At 54.1% G+C, this 18,744-nt stretch overlaps 1 protein-coding gene across 4 annotated transcripts in view; it reads right to left on the bottom strand.

Moving 5' to 3' along the window:
* The window catches only part of TELO2 (telomere maintenance 2), a 33,443-nt gene extending 15,295 nt beyond the window's left edge, over positions 1–18,148 (bottom strand). For 3 of the 4 annotated variants that reach the window (XM_075283880.1, XM_075283881.1, XM_075283882.1), the window contains exons 1-13: positions 18,034–18,148; positions 14,723–15,059; positions 12,709–12,989; positions 12,019–12,087; positions 8,288–8,435; positions 8,018–8,120; positions 7,818–7,886; positions 6,304–6,445; positions 6,072–6,208; positions 2,378–2,475; positions 2,211–2,294; positions 575–663; positions 24–112 (exon numbers count right to left, since the gene is read on the bottom strand). In XM_075283880.1, the coding sequence (XP_075139981.1) occupies positions 24–112; positions 575–663; positions 2,211–2,294; positions 2,378–2,475; positions 6,072–6,208; positions 6,304–6,445; positions 7,818–7,886; positions 8,018–8,120; positions 8,288–8,435; positions 12,019–12,087; positions 12,709–12,989; positions 14,723–15,048 (1,635 nt within the window). In that variant the 5' untranslated portion in view covers positions 15,049–15,059; positions 18,034–18,148. The remainder of the gene's footprint in view (positions 1–23; positions 113–574; positions 664–2,210; positions 2,295–2,377; positions 2,476–6,071; positions 6,209–6,303; positions 6,446–7,817; positions 7,887–8,017; positions 8,121–8,287; positions 8,436–12,018; positions 12,088–12,708; positions 12,990–14,722; positions 15,060–18,033) is intronic. The other variant, XM_075283883.1, reaches the window with a different exon arrangement.
* Between the last annotated feature and the right edge of the window lie 596 nt (positions 18,149–18,744).

Here is an 18,744-nt window from a genome sequence, read left to right as displayed (position 1 = left end):
ACCCCCCCCCCCCCCTCTCTTACCTCTTTGGTGGCGGAGGGGTTCGATCGGATCAGGCCGGACATTGAGCTCATGGTCACCTCCAGCTTTTCCAGATCTTCTGACATCAGCGCTGGGGAAATACAGGAAGGACTAAGCTAAAGAATAGACTAGGCCATGGCGGTGAGACCAGGTACATGTATCCTAATTACATCCCGGAGAAGAGATTTGCATATATTTTACCCAGAATCCCTAGCGGAGCAGGAATGCCTTGTAAGTCTCCGTACACCTATGTAGCCCACACTCTCCCTGATGTGTACGATTATCCCCTGACCCTGGTCTATAGTCTCTCACTCTGTATCCCTGCCCTAGGCTGACGAGGTCCAAAAGACCGAAACAGCGCTGTCCACAGCTGAGAATCTGGTGCTAGTTTGGCAATAAACCCTGCATCATGTCAGTAGGCTTGTTAATGCATGATAAGGGGGCAGCCCCTAGAGGGCGGTATACAGGGGCACTGCTCTCCTAATTACATCCTGGAGAAGACATTTGCATAATTTACCTAGGTACATATAGCTACGTATATATTCTATCCCACCTTCTATGGCGTCCCGGATATACGCGGGGACTTTGCTTTTCTTCAGCTCGGTGTCGCCACTCATGTCATACGGGGTCAGGTCATCGTCACTGGGATGGAGGAGAACATAGAAAAACCAAAGCACAGGAGACAAGCAGAGGGCAAGGGTGTAATCTGGGGCCCCACTGAGGACAAGGGTGTAATCTGGGGCCCCACTGAGGACAAGGGTCTAATCTGGGGCCCCACTGAGGACAAGGGTGTAATCTGGGGCCCCATTGAGGACAAGGGTGTAATCTGGGGCCCCATTGAGGACAAGGGTGTAATCTGGGGCCCCACTGAGGACAAGGGTGTAATCTGGGGCCCCACTGAGGGCAAGGGTGTAATCTGGGGCCCCACTGAGGACAAGGGTCTAATCTGGGGCCCCAATGAGGACAAGGGTCTAATCTGGGGCCCCACTGAGGACAAGGGTCTAATCTGGGGCCCCACTGAGGACAAGGGTCTAATCTGGGGCCCCACTGAGGACAAGGGTCTAATCTGGGGCCCCACTGAGGACAAGGGTCTAATCTGGGGCCCCACTGAGGACACGGGTCTAATCTGGGGCCCCACTGAGGACAAGGGTCTAATCTGGGGTCCCACTGAGGACAAGGGTCTAATCTGGGGCCCCAATGAGGACAAGGGTCTAATCTGGGGCCCCACTGAGGACACGGGTCTAATCTGGGGCCCCACTGAGGACAAGGGTCTAATCTGGGGCCCCACTGAGGACAAGGGTCTAATCTGGGGCCCCAATGAGGACAAGGGTCTAATCTGGGGCCCCACTGAGGACAAGGGTCTAATCTGGGGCCCCAATGAGGACAAGGGTCTAATCTGGGGCCCCACTGAGGACAAGGGTCTAATCTGGGGCCCACTGAGGACAAGGGTCTAATCTGGGGCCCCACTGAGGACAAGGGTCTAATCTGGGGCCCCACTGAGGACAAGGGTCTAATCTGGGGCCCCACTGAGGACAAGGGTCTAATCTGGGGCCCACTGAGGACAAGGGTCTAATCTGGGGCCCCACTGAGGACAAGGGTCTAATCTGGGGCCCCACTGAGGACAAGGGTGTAATCTGGGGCCCCACTGAGGACAAGGGTGTAATCTGGGGCCCCACTGAGGACAAGGGTCTAATCTGGGGCCCCACTGAGGACAAGGGTCTAATCTGGGGCCCCACTGAGGACAAGGGTCTAATCTGGGGCCCACTGAGGACAAGGGTCTAATCTGGGGCCCCACTGAGGACAAGGGTCTAATCTGGGGCCCCACTGAGGACAAGGGTGTAATCTGGGGCCCCACTGAGGACAAGGGTCTAATCTGGGGCCCCACTGATCCTTAGGGCCCGGCGCTGTGCACCACTATGATACCACTATGTAGTGCCCAGATAATACTGCCATATACAGCATATATAATACCACTATATAGCGCCCAGATAATATGACACACTGCTATATACAGGTCACATGATACCACCATACAGTGTTCTACAGCCCCTAATAATACGGCCATATGGATTCCATAGAACACTACAATATAATTCCATATAATAACACCGTAGATTACTACATAACAGCTGGTCCTTGTTTCCTTCTGGGGTCCCGATTATTAGGGCCCCTTATTAACCCTTCGTTACCTGTCCAGGTCAGAGTCCGAGCAGGGGTCAGGTTTGGGCTCCTTCTGTTCACCTTCCTCGTAGGGTTCAGCGCTGCACTGAGAGCTGTGAGACAATAATAGACCGTATTATAGCGGGAGCAGAAGGGTCACACGGCCGGCAGCGCACCCCTCCTCCCCCTCTGGTACCTCTGGGATGGATCCAGACCCTTCACCGGACTCATCGCCTCAATCACATACGGGCTTATCAGAGACTTCAGCTCCTTGATTTCACCGGTCTCTTCATACTGCAACATGGAGGATTTACAGACAGTCAGCGGGGTCACGCCACGGTCACGCCTGCGCTCCGGATGTTCTCCACCGCCACCGCATGGACCCCATTATAGTGAGTAATGTCCCCCGGGCCCCCAGTGTTACCGCCATGTTATAGGGCCACACCCCAATGGACCAGAGCAACGGAAACAAAGCAGTAGTGTGATTATCCTATTAATAGTTTGTGTGTTCGGATGTTTGTTCCTCAATCACAGCCAAACAGCTGAAAGGATTTTGGGGAAATTTCACACACACCTACATATTGCCCAGGAAAAGGTAATAGGCTACTTTAAATGTGGGTCACTCACCCCAAATCACCACCGTGACCCTCCAAAGACCCCTCCGGGCTCGGCTGCAGTAGCTGGCATTCCGCCAGCCCTGGTCTGTGCACGCACCTCCTATTGGTTCAGGGCAGGCTGTGGGCGGGGCTCTGGAGCCAGGGCTGCGGCACCATAGGTTGGGGGCTGAATGTGGGCGTGCCGATTGCGCAGGGACACAGTGAGCAAGATGGCGGCCGCCCACATGGTCCCGGCGCCTCAGCTATCCCAGGCCACCTACACAGCTCGCGGACGGCTAAGGAGGAGGCTGCTGCACCCCACACTACACATAACAGGTCAGTGCAGTTCCCAGGGATCAGCCACATTCTCCAGCCTCATGCCCCCCCCCCCCCCCCCCCCCACATTGGCCCCAGTGTAGTTGGACTCACCTTGCCGCACTCCCCCGCCGCTCTCTCCTCTCGCTCGCTGCACATAGGTGTCGGGCGGCTGGCTGCGTATGGCACGTACACTGCAATAGAGGCGCCGGTATTCGGCACTGCACTGTATAATACCGGCGCCTGTATTACAGTCTACCTGCCTAGGCTGCAATACAAGCGAAAGACTGACAGGCCAGGGAGGCAGCGCGAGGCTCCGGCTGTCATAGCAACCTGACGCCGGCCCCCGCTCAGCCTCATATATGCCACACGCAGACAGCCGCCCGACAACTATGTGCAGCGAGCGAGCGGCGGGGGAACGTGGCAAGGTGACTCCAACTACACTGAGGCCAATGTAGGGGGGGGGGGGACAAGAAACTGGGAGCACAGATGGGGCAGATGAAGGGGGGGGGGGGACACGAAACTGAGGGCAGAGATGGGGGGGACAAGAAACTGAGGGCAAAGATGGGGGCAGATGAAGGGGGGGACATGAATCTGGGGGCAGAGATGGGGGGGACAAGAAATATAAGCGGTTCAGCGCCACTGCCAACCCACAGACGAAGTCGCGGGTAACTGCTAGTAGTGTTATATTACCCACATGTACACCCGCAACATTCTCTGCTATTGTATGTACACAGTGACCAGCAGAATAGTGAGCGCAGCTCTGGAGTATAATACAGGATAAGTAATGTAATGTATGTACACAGTGACTGTACCAGCAGAATAGTGAGTGCAGCTCTGGAGTATAATACAGGATAAGTAATGTAATGTATGTACACAGTGACTGCACCAGCAGAATAGTGAGCGCAGCTCTGGAGTATAATACAGGATAAGTAATGTAATGTATGTACACAGTGACTGCACCAGCAGAATAGTGAGCGCAGCTCTGGAGTATAATACAGGATAAGTAATGTAATGTATGTACACAGTGACTGTACCAGCAGAATAGTGAGTGCAGCTCTGGAGTATAATACAGGATAAGTAATGTAATGTATGTACACAGTGACTGCACCAGCAGAATAGTGAGCGCAGCTCTGGGGTATAATACAGGATAAGTAATGTAATGTATGTACACAGTGACTGCACCAGCAGAATAGTGAGCGCAGCTCTGGAGTATAATACAGGATAAGTAATGTAATGTATGTACACAGTGACTGCACCAGCAGAATAGTGAGCGCAGCTCTGGAGTATAATACAGGATAAGTAATGTAATGTATGTACACAGTGACTGTACCAGCAGAATAGTGAGTGCAGCTCTGGAGTATAATACAGGATAAGTAATGTAATGTATGTACACAGTGACTGCACCAGCAGAATAGTGAGCGCAGCTCTGGAGTATAATACAGGATAAGTAATGTAATGTATGTACACGGTGACTGCACCAGCAGAATAGTGAGTGCAGCTCTGGAGTATAATACAGGATAAGTAATGTAATGTATGTACACAGTGACTGCACCAGCAGAATAGTGAGCGCAGCTCTGGGGTATAATACAGGATAAGTAATGTAATGTATGTACACAGTGACTGTACCAGCAGAATAGTGAGCGCAGCTCTGGAGTATAATACAGGATAAGTAATGTAATGTATGTACACAGTGACTGCACCAGCAGAATAGTGAGCGCAGCTCTGGGGTATAATACAGGATAAGTAATGTAATGTATGTACACAGTGACTGTACCAGCAGAATAGTGAGCGCAGCTCTGGAGTATAATACAGGATAAGTAATGTAATGTATGTACACAGTGACTGCACCAGCAGAATAGTGAGCGCAGCTCTGGGGTATAATACAGGATAAGTAATGTAATGTATGTACACAGTGACTGTACCAGCAGAATAGTGAGCGCAGCTCTGGAGTATAATACAGGATAAGTAATGTAATGTATGTACACAGTGACTGCACCAGCAGAATAGTGAGCGCAGCTCTGGAGTATAATACAGGATAAGTAATGTAATGTATGTACACAGTGACTGTACCAGCAGAATAGTAAGCGCAGCTCTGGGGTATAATACAGGATAAGTAATGTAATGTATGTACACAGTGACTGTACCAGCAGAATAGTGAGCGCAGCTCTGGAGTATAATACAGGATAAGTAATGTAATGTATGTACACAGTGACTGCACCAGCAGAATAGTGAGCGCAGCTCTGGAGTATAATACAGGATAAGTAATGTAATGTATGTACACAGTGACTGTACCAGCAGAATAGTGAGCGCTGCTCTGGAGTATAATACAGGATAAGTAATGTAATGTATGTACACAGTGACTGCACCAGCAGAATAGTGAGCGCAGCTCTGGAGTATAATACAGGATAAGTAATGTAATGTATGTACACGGTGACTGCACCAGCAGAATAGTGAGTGCAGCTCTGGAGTATAATACAGGATAAGTAATGTAATGTATGTACACAGTGACTGCACCAGCAGAATAGTGAGCGCAGCTCTGGAGTATAATACAGGATAAGTAATGTAATGTATGTACACAGTGACTGTACCAGCAGAATAGTGAGCGCAGCTCTGGAGTATAATACAGGATAAGTAATGTAATGTATGTACACAGTGACTGCACCGGCAGAATAGTGAGCGCAGCTCTGGAGTGTAATACAGGATAAGTAATGTAATGTATGTACACAGTGACTGTACCAGCAGAATAGTGAGCGCTGCTCTGGAGTATAATACAGGATAAGTAATGTAATGTATGTACACAGTGACTGTACCAGCAGAATAGTGAGCGCAGCTCTGGAGTATAATACAGGATGTAACTCAGGACATGTAATCTATGTATATACATTGTTATCATGAATATTCGCCCATCTTCGCTCCAGCACATTACTACATCCAGTCAGCAGGACACATTTTAGGGTTTCCATATAGGAATCTTACCTCGAAAGACAGGCTGGAACCTCCGGCGTCTATGTATTTGCTCAGACGTTCGGCGACCACCATTCCCAAGAATCTGACAGAAGGAAGAGAACTTTCCAAATACAGGGGAGTCCCGGAGGTCAAGGCCAGGAGGACCTCTGGGGTCCATGTAGGAGGAGAGAGGCAAATTAAATGGGAGTTATATAACAACAGTCTGGACACAGGAGGGCGGCCATATTGGACAGGCTCTTACCTTGCTTGCAGGTGTGAACCTCTTCTTTACTTAACAGACTCAAACAAATAAAAATGGAGCGACTGATGTGATGGAGCAGAGGATGCGCCGAGTGTCTGACCACACCGTCAGAGGACCACACTTCAAGAAGAGTCTTCAGGATCTGGATAAAGAAGACATTACACTTCACATGACAGCGTCAGCCCCACTCGAGAGAGTCTCTAATGTACACAGTGCCGGAGACCCAGTATCGCTCCCTGCAGGTCAGTGCGCCCATCACATGATCAGTGGAGACCCGGCATCGCTCCCTGCAGGTCAGTGGGCCCATCACATGATCAGCGGAGACCTGGCATCACTCCCTGCAGGTCAGTGCGCCCATCACATGATCAGTGGAGACCCAGCATTGCTCCCTGCAGGTCAGTGCGCCCATCACATGATCAGTGGAGACCCAGCATTGCTCCCTGCAGGTCAGTGCGCCCATCACATGATCAGTGGAGACCCGGCATCGCTCCCTGCAGGTCAGTGCGCCCATCACATGATCAGCGGAGACCTGGCATCACTCCCTGCAGGTCAGTGCACCCATCACATGATCAGCGGAGACCCGGCATCACTCCCTGCAGGTCAGTGGGCCCATCACATGATCAGCGGAGACCTGGCATCACTCCCTGCAGGTCAGTGGGCCCATCACATGATCAGCGGAGACCTGGCATCACTCCCTGCAGGTCAGTGCGCCCATCACATGATCAGTGGAGACCCGGCATCGCTCCCTGCAGGTCAGTGCGCCCATCACATGATCAGTGGAGACCCGGCATCACTCCCTGCAGGTCAGTGGGCCCATCACATGATCAGTGGAGACCCGGCATCACTCCCTGCAGGTCAGTGCGCCCATCACATGATCAGCGGAGACCCAGCATCACTCCCTGCAGGTCAGTGCGCCCATCACATGATCAGTGGAGACCCGGCATCGCTCCCTGCAGGTCAGTGCGCCCATCACATGATCAGCGGAGACCTGGCATCACTCCCTGCAGGTCAGTGGGCCCATCACATGATCAGTGGAGACCCGGCATCACTCCCTGCAGGTCAGTGCGCCCATCACATGATCAGCGGAGACCCAGCATCACTCCCTGCAGGTCAGTGCGCCCATCACATGATCAGCGGAGACCTGGCATCGCTCCCTACACATTACTAAGCCCCGCACTATAGGACTAAGGAATCTCCACCATCCGCCATTAATGACTTTCCTTGTTATACTTTATGTATTAAATAGGTTTTCTATAACTACAACATTGATAATCGATCCTTCAGACTTGTCGGAGTCCAATACCGACACCCGCACTGACCAGCTGGTGGACGAGGCCATTAAGACCCCCATGACCCTTAGTTTTACCATATGGGGTACATGGCCAAACGCCCCCTGCACATGGACCCTCGGCCAGGCGGAGCTTGTATGTATGGTGAAGAGGTGTTGGCCAAACAAGTCTTCACCCTAAACCTAATCTAAGGGTACGGCCAGCACAACACACAGGGGTACCCACCTTGACCAGCATCGGGCGGCGAGATAAACTCATTGCCATGTATCCCAGAACGCAGATCATCGTCTCCTTCTGATAGGGAAATGCAAGAGTATGAAATCCTCACCAGTCACACAAGTACAGCGCTGAATAACGGGGTGCAGAATATAAAGAGGGGGGAGGAATAAGGGGACCATAAAGAAACAGCACAGTGTGAACAGTACCTTGTGACCATACTGCAAAAACATCAACTTCTGACAAAATATGAACTCAACCTTCCTATTCTTCAGGACCAGATCACCGATTAAGTGGGAGAGAATGACCGGCCTGGGAAGACAAAGATGTAAGAGGTAAGACCTAAGAGGTAAGACGTAAGAGGTAAGACGTAAGAGGTAAGACGTAAGAGGTAAGACGTAAGAGGTAAGACGGAGGACATCTGTAAGATGTCAGGACATGCGGAGCGCCCGCACTAGGGGACACGGTCTCCCACTTACCCATTTACCATCTCCACAACCCCGACCACCACCGGCTCCAACCAGCGGTCAGGCACAGACTCAAACATTCTCCAACACATCCTCTGAAAGATACAGTCAGACTGGACAAGCTCGGTCAGCCGAGGTAACAGCGCGGAGTACAGCTCCCCTGTAAGAGACCAGACAAGGTCATCCACGTAAAAGGGAGCGTCACATGAGAGAAGCAATGGCGGGAAACAAGAGGTCTTACTGCTGGGATCTTACTGGGAAATGTAGTATTATAGGGAGGCTGTCACAAGGACCCAGCCCCACAGATAGATAGGTTAGGGTCACCTGCATAAGGGTTTTGCCTGGTGAATCTGAAGGGTGCGGTGATATACTGGGTCTGGTGACAGTAACCTATCTATCTGCAGGGCTGGGGTGATATACTGGGTCTGGTGACAGTAACCTATCTATCTGCAGGGTTGGGGTGATATGCTGGTTCTGGTGACAGTAACCTATCTATCTGCAGGGCTGGGGTGATATACTGGTTCTGGTGACAGTAACCTATCTATCTGCAGGGCTGGGGTGATATGCTGGGTCTGGTGACAGTAACCTATCTATCTGCAGGGCTGGGGTGATATGCTGGTTCTGGTGACAGTAACCTATCTATCTGCAGGGCTGGGGTGATATGCTGGTTCTGGTGACAGTAACCTATCTATCTGCGGGGCTGGGGTGATATGCTGGTTCTGGTGACAGTAACCTATCTATCTGCAGGGCTGGGGTGATATACTGGTTCTGGTGACAGTAACCTATCTATCTGCAGGGCTGGGGTGATATACTGGTTCTGGTGACAGTAACCTATCTATCTGCAGGGCTGGGGTGATATACTGGTTCTGGTGACAGTAACCTATCTATCTGCAGGGCTGGGGTGATATACTGGTTCTGGTGACAGTAACCTATCTATCTGCAGGGCTGGGGTGATATACTGGTTCTGGTGACAGTAACCTATCTATCTGCAGGGCTGGGGTGATATGCTGGTTCTGGTGACAGTAACCTATCTATCTGCAGGGCTGGGGTGATATACTGGTTCTGGTGACAGTAACCTATCTATCTGCAGGGCTGGGGTGATATGCTGGGTCTGGTGACAGTAACCTATCTATCTGCAGGGCTGGGGTGATATGCTGGTCTGGTGACAGTAACCTATCTATCTGCAGGGCTGGGGTGATATGCTGGTTCTGGTGACAGTAACCTATCTATCTGCAGGACTGGGGTGATATGCTGGTTCTGGTGACAGTAACCTATCTATCTGCAGGGCTGGGGTGATATGCTGGTCTGGTGACAGTAACCTATCTATCTGCAGGGCTGGGGTGATATGCTGGGTCTGGTGACAGTAACCTATCTATCTGCACTGCTGGGGTGATATGCTGGTTCTGGTGACAGTAACCTATCTATCTGCAGGGCTGGGGTGATATGCTGTTCTGGTGACAGTAACCTATCTGCAGGGCTGGGGTGATATGCTGGTTCTGGTGACACTAACCTATCTATCTGCAGGGCTGGGGTGATATACTGGTTCTGGTGACAGTAACCTATCTATCTGCAGGGCTGGGGTGATATACTGGTTCCGGTGACAGTAACCTATCTGCAGGGCTGGGGTGATATGCTGGGTCTGGTGACAGTAACCTATCTATCTGCAGGGCTGGGGTGATATGCTGGGTCTGGTGACAGTAACCTATCTATCTGCAGGGCTGGGGTGATATACTGGTTCTGGTGACAGTAACCTATCTGCAGGGCTGGGGTGATATGCTGGGTCTGGTGACAGTAACCTATCTATCTGCAGGGCTGGGGTGATATACTGGTTCTGGTGACAGTAACCTATCTATCTGCAGGGCTGGGGTGATATGCTGGTTCTGGTGACAGTAACCTATCTATCTGCAGGGCTGGGGTGATATGCTGGGTCTGGTGACAGTAACCTATCTATCTGCAGGACTGGGGTGATATGCTGGTTCTGGTGACAGTAACCTATCTATCTGCAGGGCTGGGGTGATATGCTGGGTCTGGTGACAGTAACCTATCTATCTGCAGGACTGGGGTGATATGCTGGGTCTGGTGACAGTAACCTATCTATCTGCAGGGCTGGGGTGATATGCTGGTTCTGGTGACAGTAACCTATCTATCTGCAGGGCTGGGGTGATATGCTGGGTCTGGTGACAGTAACCTATCTATCTGCAGGACTGGGGTGATATGCTGGCTCTGGTGACAGTAACCTATCTATCTGCAGGGCTGGGGTGATATACTGGGTCTGGTGACAGTAACCTATCTATCTGCAGGGCTGGGGTGATATGCTGGTTCTGGTGACAGTAACCTATCTATCTGCAGGGCTGGGGTGATATGCTGGTTCTGGTGACACTAACCTATCTATCTGCAGGGCTGGGGTGATATGCTGGTTCTGGTGACAGTAACCTATCTATCTGCAGGGCTGGGGTGATATGCTGGTTCTGGTGACACTAACCTATCTATCTGCAGGGCTGGGGTGATATGCTGGTTCTGGTGACACTAACCTATCTATCTGCAGGGCTGGGGTGATATGCTGGTTCTGGTGACAGTAACCTATCTATCTGCAGGGCTGGGGTGATATGCTGGTTCTGGTGACAGTAACCTATCTATCTGCAGGGCTGGGGTGATATGCTGGGTCTGGTGACAGTAACCTATCTATCTGCAGGACTGGGGTGATATGCTGTTCTGGTGACAGTAACCTATCTATCTGCAGGGCTGGGGTGATATGCTGGCTCTGGTGACAGTAACCTATCTATCTGCAGGGCTGGGGTGATATACTGGGTCTGGTGACAGTAACCTATCTATCTGCAGTGCTGGGGTGATATGCTGGGTCTGGTGACAGTAACCTATCTATCTGCAGTGCTGGGGTGATATGCTGGTTCTGGTGACAGTAACCTATCTATCTGCAGGGCTGGGGTGATATGCTGGTTCTGGTGACAGTAACCTATCTATCTGCAGGGCTGGGGTGATATGCTGGTTCTGGTGACAGTAACCTATCTATCTGCAGGGCTGGGGTGATATGCTGGGTCTGGTGACAGTAACCTATCTATCTGCAGGGCTGGGGTGATATGCTGGGTCTGGTGACAGTAACCTATCTATCTGCAGGGCTGGGGTGATATGCTGGTTCTGGTGACAGTAACCTATCTATCTGCAGGACTGGGGTGATATGCTGGTTCTGGTGACAGTAACCTATCTATCTGCAGGGCTGGGGTGATATACTGGTTCTGGTGACAGTAACCTATCTATCTGCAGGGCTGGGGTGATATGCTGGGTCTGGTGACAGTAACCTATCTATCTGCAGGGCTGGGGTGATATGCTGGGTCTGGTGACAGTAACCTATCTATCTGCAGGGCTGGGGTGATATGCTGGTTCTGGTGACAGTAACCTATCTATCTGCAGGGCTGGGGTGATATGCTGGTTCTGGTGACAGTAACCTATCTATCTGCAGGGCTGGGGTGATATGCTGGTTCTGGTGACAGTAACCTATCTATCTGCAGGGCTGGGGTGATATGCTGGTTCTGGTGACAGTAACCTATCTATCTGCAGGGCTGGGGTGATATGCTGGGTACTGGTGACAGTAACCTATCTATCTGCAGGGCTGGGGTGATATGCTGGGTCTGGTGACAGTAACCTATCTATCTGATATCCTATATAGGACTGCTGCCCCTTTACATTACAGGGGTACAGGATATTTGGACAAGTTCCCCGATACTCACGATGGCGGCGCAGGATACCGACCTTCCCCAGGAGCTGAGATATGAAGGAGATGGAGCAGCCTTTACCTTCTAGGAAAGAGAGAAGAGCGTTAGTGGGGGAGGGGAGGACGGGGGGGGGGGGGGAGAATATCTCCCCATCAGCCTGTAGTGTCCTATAGCGCCCCCTATTCTAAGGCTGTGGGGAGATTTGTCAGGAATAACAACCAAATATCAGATGGGATTCAGGGAAACAATAAATAACCGGACTGGCCTCTCCCGGCACTGGCTCCAGTCAGTCGGACCCTGTGCACATGCGTGTATTTGCAGTACATGTACCTCTCAGAGAGGCGGAGACCCTGTGCACACGCGTGTATTTGCAGTACATGTACCTCTCAGAGAGGCGGAGACCCTGTGCACACGCGTGTATTTGCAGTACATGTACCTCTCAGAGAGGCGGAGACCATGTGCAGCACGCGTGTATTTGCAGTACATGTACCTCTCAGAGAGGCGGAGACCATGTGCAGCACGCGTGTATTTGCAGTACATGTACCTCTCAGAGAGGCGGAGACCATGTGCACACGTGTGTATTTGCAGTACATGTACCTCTCAGAGAGGCGGAGACCATGTGCAGCACGTGTGTATTTGCAGTACATGTACCTCTCAGAGAGGCGGAGACCATGTGCAGCACGTGTGTATTTGCAGTACATGTACCTCTCAGAGAGGCGGAGACCATGTGCAGCACGTGCAGGATCGCCTTCCCCACCAGCGGATAGTAGTTCTTAGGATAGAACAGGGACTTATTTTGTTTCTGCAGACAGTTGGCCGTGTGGTCGGGGAAGTTGCAGATCCGGGTCAGCAGAGTCTCGTGTAAGATCGGGGTCGGCTTCGCCTCCAGCTGCTGCCGACAAACCTCCCAGATGATCCTGGCCAGAGCGCCGCGCTGCAAGAACTTCTCCAAGACGTGGACACAGCGATCAAGGCGGAGACACGGCCTGCAACGAGAGGAACGCGGGTCATCGCAACGCAGAGGCACCGAACACATCAACAGATACAAGGCAGGACATCAACATGTAAAGGAGCCCCCAAACTGACAACAGCTGGGACCACAGAGGTGGCCGGGACTGCAGCTCTCATTCACTCAAACAGGAGGCCAATAACGCGCTCCTCTGTAATTCCTCATGGCAATGGATGAAGACACTGGAGACCGGGCGCGTATTGTCCTCACGAGGCTCCGGCACCACAATGTTCACCAAACCCACCGAATTATCAGGAAGGGGTGAAAAGTCTTTCTTAGTTACCCCTGGAATGTTAAAAATCACCCGTGAGGTCTGTATGTAACTGAGGTGAGAAAAGGAGTCCCACGTGGCTCGTCTTCTGAACAGTAGGTCCCACGTGGCCCGTCTTCTGAACAGTAGGTCCCACATGGCCCGTCTTCTGAACAGTAGAGTCCCACGTGGCCCGTCTTCTGAACAGTAGAGTCCCACGTGGCCCGTCTTCTGAACAGTAGGTCCCACGTGGCCCGACTTCTGAACAGTAGGTCCCACGTGGCCCGACTTCTGAACAGTAGGTCCCACGTGGCCCGTCTTCTGAACAGTAGAGTCCCACGTGGCCCGTCTTCCGAACAGTAGAGTCCCACGTGGCCCGTCTTCTGAACAATAGAGTCCCATGTGGCCCGTCTTCTGAACAGTAGAGTCCCACGTGGCCCGTCTTCTGAACAGTAGGTCCCACGTGGCCCATCTTCCGAACAGTAGAGTCCCACGTGGCCCGTCTTCTGAACAGTAGAGTCCCACGTGGCCCGTCTTCTGAACAGTAGGTCCCACGTGGCCCGACTTCTGAACAGTAGGTCCCACGTGGCCCGACTTCTGAACAGTAGGTCCCACGTGGCCCGTCTTCTGAACAGTAGGTCCCACGTGGCCCGTCTTCCGAGCAGTAGAGTCCCACGTGGCCCATCTTCCGAACAGTAGAGTCCCACGTGGCCCGTCTTCTGAACAGTAGAGTCCCACGTGGCCCGTCTTCTGAACAGTAGGTCCCACGTGGCCCGACTTCTGAACAGTAGGTCCCACGTGGCCCGACTTCTGAACAGTAGGTCCCACGTGGCCCGTCTTCTGAACAATAGAGTCCCACGTGGCCCGTCTTCTGAACAATAGAGTCCCACGTGGCCCGTCTTCTGAACAATAGAGTCCCATGTGGCCCGTCTTCTGAACAGTAGAGTCCCACGTGGCCCGTCTTCTGAACAATAGAGTCCCACGTGGCCCGTCTTCTGAACAATAGAGTCCCATGTGGCCCGTCTTCCGAACAGTAGAGTCCCACGTGGCCCGTCTTCTGAACAATAGAGTCCCACGTGGCCCGTCTTCTGAACAATAGAGTCCCATGTGGCCCGTCTTCTGAACAGTAGAGTCCCACGTGGCCCGTCTTCTGAACAGTAGAGTCCCACGTGGCCCGTCTTCTGAACAGTAGAGTCCCACGTGGCCCATCTTCTGAACAGTAGAGTCCCACGTGGCCCGTCTTCTGAACAGTAGAGTTTTGAGAGAAGACGCCGATATTTCATGAGGACTACAAGTATGTTATTCTAATAACTTATTATCAGGACTGTTCGGAGACGCTACCAGTATGGCCGGCAGTTATGGGGGGAGGCTCCTGCTGCAGCCAGGCCCAGGATAGTGAGGAGGAGGGGGGGGACATGGCCGATCCCCTAGTACACAATCTACCTTATCTGGATACTCACTTTGACACCAGGCTGTCCAACAACACTAGGAAGGCCTGGTCTGCTGGACCCTCCAAAAAATAATTGTCCCACAGATCCAAACGTTCCGCCGTGAGAAGGTCGCACCACTGCGGTCCCATATTAGCCAACAACGTCCTAAGCAGGGGGGTGTAATGGAATTTGTTAAACTCCGCAATCTCCTGAGCAGACGGCGGGTTCTCGCCTCCTCCAAAGTAACGTCTGGCCCTGGACAGAACCTCCAGCAGTCTGTCGGCGTCAGCGACCTCCGCCAACTCAGTGATGATGTCTCGCAGGTCGCGGCGCACCGACACCGCCGCGCCGTCCATCACGCACAAGACTGCAAGAAAGCACAAAGACATTACTCGTCACACTGATCACATCTGCCAGAGGAAAGACGTCACAGAAAATATATATATACACGCAGTATATACACACACACACAGTATATATATATATATATATATATATATATATATACACACACACACACACACTGTCTGACCAGGGGTGAACCTACCCCTTTCGCCGCCCGAGGCGAACGACAGAAAGCCTCCCCCCCCCGGAGGAGGGGGCAGAGCGGAGGGGGCGTGGCGGAGCGAAGGAGGTGGGGCGAAGCAAAGGGGGGCGGGGCTTAGCGGCGTTCGCAGGCACGGAGAGGACCTGCTCTCTGCCTGAGCGTGAGGGGAGGCTGCCGGAGCAGCGCTGCTTCAGCGGACTCCCCAATCCACCGCTCGGTGCTAAGCCAGTCCAGGACTCTGCTAACCCCCGCCCAGTGCCCCAAATACTCCGCTAACCCCGCCCACTCTGCCTCAGTGCCCCAAATACTCCGCTAACCCCGCCCACTCTGCCTCAGTGCCCCAAATACTCCGCTAACCCCGCCCACTCTGCCTCAGTGCCCCAAATACTCCGCTAACCCCGCCCGCTCTGCCGCAGTGCTTGTCCAGCATTTTTTTTGTAAATTAGGTCAGGGAGGTGCACCGCCTTCCCACCAAAAAAAACCCTTCCCTGTCCTGGAGTCTCCCAGCGCGGTCCAGTCCTGCTGCTCAGCTGTCTGATGTCCTCGCCCGCTGTGACATTCTGGGTCCCTTGCCTTAGGCCAATGATTCAAGTGACCACTAAGGTCAATCAGCGTCCTAAGGAAAGGACTTGGGGACATCAGAGGGACTGACCTCATCAGTGGCCACAGTAGTCACACGTGCAGAGGAAAACACTGGGGCTGCAGGACCGGACCGCGCTGGGAGACACTGGGGCAGCAGGACCGGACCGTGCCGGGAGACACCGGAGCAGCAGGACCGGACCGTGCCAGGAGACACTGGGGCAGCAGGACCGGACCGTGCCGGGAGACACCGGAGCAGCAGGACCGGACCGTGCCAGGAGACACCGGAGCTGCAGGACTGGACCGTGCCGGGAGATATGGGGCTGCAGGACCGGACCGCGCCGGGAGACACTGGGGCTGCAGGACTGGACCGTGCCGGGAGATATGGGGCTGCAGGATCGGACCGCGCCAGGAGACACTGGGGCTGCAGGACCGGACCGTGCCGGAGATACTGGGGCTGCAGGACCGGACCGCGCCAGGAGACACTGGGGCTGCAGGACTGGACCGCGCTAGGAGATATGGGGCTGCAGGACCGGACCGCGCCGGGAGACACCAGGGCTGCAGGACCGGACCGCGCCGGGAGACACTGGGGCTGCAGGACCGGACCGCGCCGGGAGACACTGGGGCTGCAGGACCGGACCGCGCCGGGAGACACTGGGGCTGCAGGACCGGACCGCGCCGGGAGACACTGGGGCTGCAGGACTGGACCGTGCCGGGAGATATGGGGCTGCAGGACCGGACCGCGCCGGGAGACACCGGAGCTGCAGGACTGGACCGTGCCGGGAGATATGGGGCTGCAGGACCGGACCGCGCCAGGAGACACTGGGGCTGCAGGACCGGACCGTGCCGGAGATACTGGGGCTGCAGGACCGGACCGCGCCAGGAGACACTGGGGCTGCAGGACTGGACCGCGCTAGGAGATATGGGGATGCAGGACCGGACCGCGCCGGGAGACACCGGGGCTGCAGGACCGGACCGCGCCGGGAGACACTGGGGCTGCAGGACCGGACCGCGCCGGGAGACACTGGGGCTGCAGGACCGGACTGCGCCGGGAGACACTGGGGCTGCAGGACCGGACCGCGCCGGGAGACACTGGGGCTGCAGGACCGGACCGCGCCGGGAGACACTGGGGCTGCAGGACCGGACCGTGCTGGGAGACACTGGGGCTGCAGGACCGGACCGCGCCGGGAGACACCGGGGCTGCAGGACCGGACCGCGCCGGGAGACACTGGGGCTGCAGGACCGGACCGCGCCGGGAGACACCGGGGCTGCAGGACCGGACCGCGCCGGGAGACACTGGGGCTGCAGGACCGGACCGCGCCGGGAGACACTGGGGCTGCAGGACCGGACCGCGCCGGGAGACACCGGAGCAGCAGGACCGGACCGTGCCGGGAGACACCGGAGCAGCAGGACCGGACCGTGCCGGGAGACACTGGGGCTGAAGGACCGGACCGTGCCGGGAGACACCGGAGCAGCAGGACCGGACCGTGCCAGGAGACACCGGAGCTGCAGGACTGGACCGTGCCGGGAGATATGGGGCTGCAGGACCGGACCGCGCCGGGAGACACCGGAGCAGCAGGACCGGACCGTGCCGGGAGACACCGGAGCAGCAGGACCGGACCGTGCCGGGAGACACTGGGGCTGAAGGACCGGACCGTGCCGGGAGACACCGGAGCAGCAGGACCGGACCGTGCCGGGAGACACTGGGGCTGAAGGACCGGACCGCGCCGGGAAAAGACAAATATAAATTTGGGATCAGCTCCAACAAAATGAAGAACATCTCACTGTAATCATTGTCAACTCCAAAACCTAAAACCCCCCAATAATAATAATATAATAATAATATAATAATAATAATAATGATAAATAATAATACTGATAATATAATAATAATATAATAATAATAATAATAATGATAAATAATAATACTGATAATATAATAATCAGACAATGAGGTTTCTGTCATTTCGGTCCATTCTGAAGGTTTTTCCTTCTCCGGGTTATTGGAGGACACTAAACAATAAATGAAGTTACGTCTGAGAGGAAAGAAGGCGAATAAAACACGAAGATGAGAAGGTTGTGGCAGGAAGGGGTTAATGACTGACAGGGATCTGCAGGGACCACACGGGGGGACTACAAGTCCCAGCACTGGCAGTATGGCCGCCCCATAGAAGGCACATGGACGTCATGTATTACCCGCCCGGGCAGCGCTCACCAGACTCCCCGGACAGGACCGGACAGGGCTCAGCAGCGGCCGCGGCTCTCAGGGCTCTGACACTTCTCCATCACTCAGCACAAGGCGAAACTCCTGAGCGCGGCCACCGGAAGTGAGGAGCCGCCATCTTACTACACCCCCTGCAGAACTACAGAGGAGGCCGGAAGTGCAGCTCCGTGTAGTGTCTGCTGCTCGTCTACCCTCTAGTGGCGGCCGAGTGTTATTACAACAAGATGCCGTCAGTGTTCACACAGAACAAAAAAAATCTGAGCGTGAGCTCTTGTGCCCGGGCCCTCCCTCCTCATAGGCTGTAAGCTCTTGTGCCCGGGCCCTCCCTCCTCATAGGCTGTAAGCTCTTGTGCCCGGGCCCTCCCTCCTCATAGAGTGTAAGCTCTTGTGCCCGGGCCCTCCCTCCTCATAGATTGTAAGCTCTTGTGCCCGGGCCCTCCCTCCTCATAGAGTGTAAGCTCTTGTGCCCGGGCCCTCCCTCCTCATAGACTGTAAGCTCTTGTGCCCAGGCCCTCCCTCCTCATAGATTGTAAGCTCTTGTGCCCGGGCCCTCCCTCCTCATAGAGTGTAAGCTCTTGTGCCCGGGCCCTCCCTCCTCATAGACTGTAAGCTCTTGTGCCCAGGCCCTCCCTCCTCATAGGCTGTAAGCTCTTGTGCCCGGGCCCTCCCTCCTCATAGAGTGTAAGCTCTTGTGCCCGGGCC

This window comes from Leptodactylus fuscus, chromosome 8 (assembly GCF_031893055.1).
Source record: "Leptodactylus fuscus isolate aLepFus1 chromosome 8, aLepFus1.hap2, whole genome shotgun sequence".
Taxonomy (NCBI): domain Eukaryota; kingdom Metazoa; phylum Chordata; class Amphibia; order Anura; family Leptodactylidae; genus Leptodactylus; species Leptodactylus fuscus.
This window is presented reverse-complemented; position numbering and strand designations above follow the sequence as displayed.